This window comes from Colobus angolensis, unplaced genomic scaffold (assembly GCF_000951035.1).
Source record: "Colobus angolensis palliatus isolate OR3802 unplaced genomic scaffold, Cang.pa_1.0 Scaffold208, whole genome shotgun sequence".
Taxonomy (NCBI): Eukaryota; Metazoa; Chordata; class Mammalia; order Primates; family Cercopithecidae; genus Colobus; species Colobus angolensis.
This window is the reverse complement of record NW_012115244.1, coordinates 769,871-778,578: the sequence shown is the minus strand read 5'-3', so window position 1 is coordinate 778,578 and position 8,708 is coordinate 769,871. Positions and strand designations below refer to the sequence as shown.

The 8,708-nt window shown below is 45.5% G+C and overlaps 1 protein-coding gene across 1 annotated transcript in view; it reads left to right on the top strand.

The window, feature by feature from the left end:
* Positions 1-8,708, top strand: part of MOV10L1 (Mov10 RISC complex RNA helicase like 1) — a 70,015-nt gene continuing 61,307 nt past the window's right edge. The window contains exons 1-2 of the mRNA XM_011942246.1: positions 1-270; positions 1,748-1,932. Coding sequence (XP_011797636.1) covers positions 1,807-1,932 — 126 coding nt within the window. The 5' untranslated portion in view covers positions 1-270; positions 1,748-1,806. The remainder of the gene's footprint in view (positions 271-1,747; positions 1,933-8,708) is intronic.

Genomic DNA, 8,708 nt, shown 5'->3' with positions numbered 1-8,708 from the left:
CGCGTGTCAGCCACGAGGGAGCCGCGCCCCGAGGTCTTTGAGTGCAGTGCGGCCAGCGGGAGACGCTGGGCCCGGCCTTTCCTCATCTCCCCTCGCTCGCCTCAGGCTGCCGACCCCACACGCCCCGCCGCCCTGGGCGCCCGTCCTCCGTGAGGTCTCGCCGGTGTCACTGGCCCCCCCTTCCCGCCCTCACTTTGTGTTTCTGGGCCGAGCAGCTGCCGAGGCGCCTCTCCACGTCGCTCCTCCCTGTGGGCAGCGCCACCGGCGGTTGTATCCCTAGAAGGCCCCGAAAAACGCGGCCCGGTGGACCTCGCCTGTGCTTTCAGAACGCGCTGCGCCCATGCGCGCCTTTTCCTTGCCTTGCTTCCGAATCCATCTTCCTAAAGCCCGGGATGCGCTTGGATTCCCGCACGATTCCTTTCTCCCGAGGTGTTTTTTTGTTTGTTTTTTGTTTTATTTTTGTGAAACAGAGTTTTGCTCTTGTCGCCCAGGCTGGAGTGCAGTGGCGCGATCTCGGCTCACCATAACTTCCGCCTCCCGGGTTCAACCGATTCTCTTGCCTCAGCCTCCCGAGTAGCTGGGTGTACAGGCACCTGCCACCACGCCCGGCTAATTTTTGTATTTTTAGTAGTGAGGGGGTTTCGCCATGTTGGTCAGGCTGGTCTCGAACTCCTGATCTCAGGTGACCCACCCGCCTTGGCCTCCCAAAGTGCTGGGATAACAGGCGTGAGCCACCGCGCCCAGCCTCTCCTGAGGTTCTGATGGCTTCTTCCGATGTTTCCTTCTGTGGGAATGGAATCCACAGTAGTGGGTCCCTGGTTGCCTTCTGTGAGAGAAACCAGGAGCAGGCTTCAGGAGGGGAGCTTCCTGCTGCAGGCAGCGTGTTCAGGGCCTCTGGATCCACAGGGGCCGATGCCCGGGGGGCCGGCTGTTACCTGGAGCACTTGTTCCGCAGATCTGGGTCTCTTCGGTAGAACGCTCTTAGCTGGAGCTGGAGCTCCAGCTCTTGGCAGCGCTAAGATTCCTTGCCTGTACCATAACCGGCGCCCCAGGTTCCTCCTGTGGCTTGGAAGCTGCAGGAAAGGCGCGTTCAGGACTCAGGACCATGGCTGCAGCAGTAGCCAAATGGCTGAGGGATGCCTGGGTCAGACTTGCCTGCCCAGCCCCAAACTTTTTCTAGCAGCGTGTTTGTTGAGATTCTCCAGTCTTCTAAGGCTGCTGCTGATGGTGATGAAAGAAGATAATCGATCGAGTGCTAATAAAACCGTGCATGCTAATGTCTCCCAGATGCTGATATACGTGGCAGTTTACATAGCACTTGTGTCAGCCACGCAGAGGTCCGTACATGCATGTGTGTTCTGCCACTGAACCCTCCAGCAGCTCCCTTGGGTAGTGACAATTAGTCTCCATCTTACAGATGGCAACGGGCCCAGAGTAGTTAAGGACCTCGTCCAGGGTTACACCAATGGCGGTAGAAGAGCTGGGAGTCAACCCCCGCAGTCCGCTGTGGAGTCAGGGCTGTCACCTCCACAGCCACTACCTGTGCCCTTCAGAGGAAACTGGACTGTCTGCCCCCAAACCCCACGTTCGAGACACAGCACTCTCTGATGGGATTCTCTCTCTCAAGTCAGCCCGTTAGGCAACAGTCCCTCATGGAGGCTTTTGCACTCTGCCTTTCTCTGGTGGGACTTCACTGTAGTGTGCCCTTGCTTTTATGGCCAAGATAACTTTTGTTTACCCATCTCAGGTGACACTAAACTGAAAACTGTACAGGGTGTCGTGACAAGGTACTGCAGCGATTATGGCATGATTGATGATTTGATCTACTTCTCCAGTGATGCTGTGACTAGCAAAGTGCTTCTGAATGTTGGACAGGAAGTGATTGCAGTTGTGGAAGAAAATAAAGTGTCCAATGGACTGAAAGCAATCAGGGTAAGCTTTGAGTTCATTTGGGAACAGTTTGTCTTTGCCACAGTACTTTGTGTTGTTTTCCTTGTGTTTAATCTATCAGACATGACCCGGCCAAGGGAGAGAGAGTGGAATATACCTTCAAGGGGATGCTTTTGCTCTGTATGATTTCTGTTTTAAAAAATAAACAGGGCCGGGCGCGGTGGCTCAAGCCTGTAATCCCAGCACTTTGGGAGGCCGAGACGGGCGGATCACGAGGTCAGGAGATCGAGACCATCCTGGCTAACACAGTGAAACCCCGTCTCTACTAGAAAATACAAAAAACTAGCCGGGCGAGGTGGCAGGCGCCTGTAGACCCAGCTACTCGGGAGGCTGAGGCAGGAGAATGGCGTAAACCCAGGAGGCGGAACTTGCAGTGAGCTGAGGTCCGGCCACTGCACTCCAGACTGGGCGAGAGAGCGAGACTCCGTCTCAAAAAATAAATAAATAAATAAATAAAAAATAAACAGACTGGGTACAGTGGCTCACGCCTGTAATCCCAACACTTTAGAAGGCTGAGACAGGCAGATCACTTGAACTCAGGAGTTAGAGACCAGCCTGGGCACCATGGTGAAACCTCGTGTCTACAAAAAAAAAAAAACCCACAAAAATTAGCCTGGTGTAGTGGCACATACATGTAGTCCCAGTGAATTATGATCGCATGACCACACTCCAGCCTGGGTGACAGAGCAAGACCCTGTCTCTATAAATAAACAGCAGTCATTGTAAACCATTCAAACAACATAGACATGTATACTTTAGAAAGTAAAGCTTGCCTATGAATTTATGCTGTGGAAAACATAGCAATTATGTATTATTTTTGTACTTTTTAAACAATTTAATGGTTATCACCAAAGTAACATCAATAATATACTAATTTATACTGTTAGGAGCAGAATGAGAGACTGCACTTGATTTGCATTTAAGCCTTAAGTATGGTAACTTTTCATGTTTTTTCTTTTTTTTTTTCTGAGACGGAGTCTCTGTTGCCTAGGTTGGAGTCGGCTTGCTGCAAGCTCCGCCTCCCGGGTCACGCCATTCTCCTGCCTCAGCCTCCTGAGTAGCTGGGACTACAGGCGCCCACCACCACGCCCAGTTAATATTTTTGTATTTTTAGTAGAGACGGGGTTTCACCGTGTTGGCCAGGATAGTCTCGATCTCCTGACATCGTGATCCACCTGCCTTGGCCTCCCAAAGTACTAGGATTACAGGCGTGAGCCACCGCACCTGGCTTCATGTTTTTTCTGTGAATTATTTTTGTGTCCTTTGTTCACATTTTTGTTGAGTTCAGCCTTTTCTCTTGTTAAAGCTTATATATTAGGGAAATTAGAGCTTTTTTTTTTTTTTTTGAGACAGAGTCTTGCTCTGTCGCCCAGACTGGAGTGCAGTGGCTCTCCACTTACTGCAAGCTACCCTGCCTACCGGATTCACACCATTCTCCTGCCTCAGCCTCCCGAGTAGCTGGGACTACAGGCGCCCATCACCACGCCCGGCTAATTATCTTGTATTTTGAGTAGAGACGGGGTTTCGCTGTGTTAGCCAGGATGGTCTCCATCTCCGGACCTCATGGTCTGCCCACCTCAGTCTCCCAAAGTGCTGGGATTACAGGTGTGAGCCATCGTGCGCGGCCGAAATTAGAGCTTTTTAAGGAAAATTATTATATAAAAGTGTTAGGAATATTTTCCCCAGGATCATCTTTGACTGTGTTTTATAGTTTCATTTCTTGTAGTTAAGTGTGCCTCTTTTCCATGTAGTTTTGGATGCTGTAAGAAGCCTTAGGGGGGCATATTCCACTTCTTTCTTCTAATATTTAGATTTTACCCTGAAAATTGTTTATTTACAATTAGAATTTTTTTTTTTTTTTAATTTTTGAGACAGAGCTTTGCACTGTCACCCAGGCTGGAGTATAGTAGTGCCATTAGCTCACTGCAGCCTCAAATTCCTGAGCTCAAGCGATTCTTCCACCTAGCCTCCTGAGTAGCTGGGACCACAGGTACACACCATCTCACCTGACTGATTTTTAAAATTTTTTGTAGAAATGGCATCTCTGTTGCATAGGCTGATCTGAAACTCCTGGCCTCGAGTGATCCTTCTACCTCGGCCTCCCAAAGTGTTGGGATTACAGGCATAAGCCACCATACCTGGCCTGTTTGTTGATATTTAAATATTTGACCAGCCTGGAATTTATTTTAGTGCACAGACTGAGAGAAGGAACCAGATATTGCTTTCCTAATGGCTAGCCAGTCATCTGCATCACTCACTTTTTCCCTGCTGATTTGGAAAATTCTTTAATCATGCACCAGAATCCCACCTGCATGTGATGTGGTCTTGATGCTTATAAGGGAGTCTCATGGCATGGGTGCTGTGATAGGTGGTGAGCAGGTTTCCCTTCCTTGCTCTTATTAGCATATGGTATTTTTCCGGCTCTTCAGTTGTTCTGGATGAGTTTTGGAATCTTTTTGCTTCTCCCCCTCTGCCCAGATTTGCTTTGGATGGCACTGAGTTTATGGATTTCGTTTAGAATAATTGATATTTGGGTCATGTGGAGTCTTTTCCAACAACAAATTATGTCTGTGCATTTATTTAAGTCTTCCTTTGTATTCTTTTTATAGTTCAATAGTTTTCTTCATTTAGGTCCTGTGAATTTCTTACTAAATTTATCTTCAGGAGTTTTTATGTGTTCTATTAACATCATTTTCCATTGTATTTTCAAATTTATCTTTTTCTTCCTATTTGGGAAAGCTTTTGGTTTTTAAATGTAATTTGGAATCTGGCAAACTTATTGAGCTATTAACTACTTTTTAAAAATACTTAAGATGGCCAGGCACAGTGGCTCACGCCTATAATCCCGACACTTTGGGAGGCCAAGGTGGGTGGATCATCTGAGGTCAGGAGTTCAAGACCAGCCTGGCCAACATGGTGAAACCCCATCTCTACTAAAAATATAAAAGCAGCTGGGCGTGGTGGCACATGCCTGTAGTCCGAGCTACTCGGGAGGCTGAGACAAGAGAATCACACGAACCCAGGAGGTGGAGGCTGCAGTGAGCCAAGATTGTGCCACTGCACTCCAGCTTGGGCAAGACAGAGTGAGACTCTGTCTCAACAAACTAAATAAATTAAATAAAATGCTTGAGACGTACTTTATTATACTATTATAGTTAGTACCATCTAATGCTTAATATCATCTTTCTCAAATTAAAAAAAATGCATGCCCAATAATTCTAAGTCTAGAATTCCATCATTCAATATGGTAGCCACCACTCCTGTGCAGCTGTTTAAATTTATTAAAACTAAATGCAACTTACAGCCAGTCATGGTGGCATAAACCTGGAGTCCCAGCTACTTGGGAGGCTGAGGCGGGAGTTTGAGACCAGCCTGGGCACATAGAGACCCTACCTCTTAAAAATAAATAAAATTATTTCCTGAGTTTCCTTGGCCACATTTCAAGTGCTAAATGAAGCCTAGTGACTACCAAATTGGGCAGCACACATAGAGAACATTTCTGTCAGCTCTGGCTTAGAGACTGAATACAAAGTAGAAGAGCCTCCCTCCATGTTCCCCACCTGCACGTTCATGCTGCAGACCTGATGCTCTGGGTTTCTGTGTTTACCTCATCTGGTGGGTAGTCGAGTCACTTGAACAGTACGCTTGTATCTTTTATTACTTCACCAATGTTAGTATTTATGGACTTCCGTCATGAGAGATGTACAACTGGCTCGTTCACACTACCCTCTTTGCCTCTCCCAATTTTTTAATTATATTTTTTCCTCCAAAGATTTCCTTTTGAACTTGAATTTATACCATAGTCCTCATGTTTTTATGTGTATTTAAAGGAGTACTCTGGGTTCAGAGTCTTTCAAAGGGGCTCTGGATCTCAGAACTGTGGAGATGGTGTTTCCCTCATTCTCTGAGCTGTGGCTGTGTAGCTCACACGCAGCCTTCCAAAGCAGGTTCTCGTACCAAATTCCTGTTGATTTTAAGACACACCATTAATTTGATAATGAAAATGTAAAATGGAAACATAGGCCTTGAGACTCATTCTGATCTCAGAAATGTGAAAATGTGGAAAAACTGGCCCCTGGGTGTCTAGCAAGTCCCAACCCTTTTGGTGGTCAGCTGCCCTTCGCTTGTTCCATCTCGTTAGGAATGCAGATCTTTTTTGTTATGGTGGAGAGTGTTCATCTCTACTCACAATCTTGCTTTTATAAATTAGTCATGGATTTTTCAAGTACTTTTCCGTATCTTCCAAATGATCCCATAGTTTTTGTCCCTTTGAGCTGTTAACATGGTTGGAAAATATGAGCAGTTTCTGTGTTGTGAGCCGTTCTCACTTGAGGAGAATGATCCCCATTTAGTATAAACCTGAATGTACTTCTGGATTTATTTTCTATTTCGGTATTTTTCTTGTGGTAAATATGCATAATATACCATTTTAACCATGTTGGAGTGTACGGTTCAGTGGCATTAAGCACATTCACATTGTTGTGCAGCCATCACCACAATCTGTCTTCAAAACTTTTTCAGCATCCCAATAGACACTGTGCACCCGTTAAACAGTTATTCAGTGTTCTACTTTATGTCTCTGTGAATTTGCCTGTTCTACATACCTCATATAAGCGGAATCATGTGTCTGGCTGTTTGACTTAGGTTTTCAAGATTTGCCCATGTAGCATGAATCAAAAGTGAATTCCTTTTTTATGGCTGAATATTCCATTGTGTGATAAATCACATTTTGTTTCTCCATTCATCTGTTGATGGACACTTGGGTTGTTTCTACTTTTTGGTTGTTGTGAATTGTGCTGCCATGAACAAGTGTGTCTGTCTGAGTCCCTGTTTGGTTCTTTTGGGGCTATGCCTAGGAAGAGAATTGCTGGGCCATATGGTAAGTCTAGGTTTAACTTTGTGAGGAACCAGATGTTTTCCACAACAACTGCACCATTTTATGTTCCCACCAACGGTGCATGAGGTTTCTACTTTCTCTGTATCCTTGCCAACACTTGCTATTTTCTTTTTCTTTTTTTTTCTTTTGGCAGTAGCCATTCCTCGTAGTTGTGAGGTGGTATCTCACTGTGGTTTTGTTTTGGTTTTTTTTGTTTTTTTTTTTTTTTGAGACGGAGTGTTGCTCTGTTGCCTGATCTGGAGTGCAGTGGCCAGATCTCAGCTCACTGCAAGCTCCACCTCCCAGGTTCACGCCATTCTCCTGCCTCAGCCTCTCCCGAGTAGCTGGGACTATAGGCACCCACCACCTCACCTGGCTAGTTTTTTTTGTATTTTTTAGTAGAGACGGGGTTTCACCGTGTTAGCCAGGATGGTCTCGATCTTCTGACCTCGTGATCCACCCGTCTCGGCCTCCCAAAGTGCTGGGATTACAGGCTTGAGCCACCGCGCCTGGCCTGTGGTTTTGATTTGCATTTCCCTAATGATTTGTGAGGGCCGTCTGTATATCTTCTTGGGAGAAATGTCTACTCAAATCCTTTGCCCGTTTTGAAATTAGGTTGTTTTCTTGTTGTAGGAATTCTTTATATATTCTGGATATTAATCTTTCATCACATACATGATTTGCAAATATTTTATCTCATTTTATCAATTGTCTTTTCACTTTCTTCATAGTATCCTTTGATGCACAGATGTTTTAAATTTTGATGGAAGTCTAATTTGTCTCTTTTATTGCCTGTACTTCTGATGTCACACTCAAGATACCGTTGACTAATCCAAGAATATTAAGATTTTTTTCTACTAAGAGTTTCGTAGTTTTTGCTTTTAAATTTAAGTCTTTGATTCATTTAAAAAAATACTTTTTGAGACAGGATCTCAATTTGTTGCCCAGGCTGTGGTGCAGCAGCACAGTCACAGCTCACTGCAGTCTCAACCTCCCAGGCTGAAGTGATCCTTCCACCTTAGCCACCTGAGCAGCTCGGACTACGGGTGTGTGTCACCTCACCCAATTTTTGTAGAATGGGGCCTCCCTATGTTGCCCAGGCTGGTCTCAAACTCCTGGGCTCAAGTGATCCGCCCACCCCATGCCTTCCCAAATGCTGGGATTATAGGGCTGAGCCACCACGCCTGGCCTCTTTAATCCATTTTGAGTTAATTTTTGTGTATGGTGTAAGATGAGGGTCTAACTTTATTATTTTGCCCATGGTTATTTTTCCCAGCACTATTTTTTTTTTTTTAAAGACTGCACAATTGCAGTTTATTGAATGGTCCTTGTCAAAAATCAGTTGACTGCACATGCAAGGGTTTATTTCTGAACTCTCTTTACTATTCCATTGGTTTATATTCCTGTCCTTACACTGATGCCACACTAGTCTGATGACTGTGACTTTGTAGGAAGTTTTGAAATAAAGGGGTATGAGACCTTCAATTTTGTTACTCCTTTTCAAGACCATTTTGGCTATTCATGGTCCCTTGAGATTCCATTAGAATTTTAGATGGGTTTTTCTATTTATATATAAATAGACCCATAGGACTTTGATAGGGATTGCTTTGAATTTGTTGGGGTTTTTTGTTTTTGTTGTTGTTGTTCTTTTTTTGAGACGGAGTCTCGCTCTATTGCCCAGGCTGGAGTGCAATGGAGCAATCTCTACTCACTGCAAGCTCTGCCTCCCAGGTTCACGCCATTCTCTTGCCTTAGCCTCCCGAGTAGCTGGGACTACAGGTGCCCGCCACCTCGTCCGGCTAGTTTTTTGTATTTTTTAGTAGAGACAGGGTTTCACCGTGTTCGCCAGGATGGTCTCGATCTCCTGACCTCGTGATCCGCC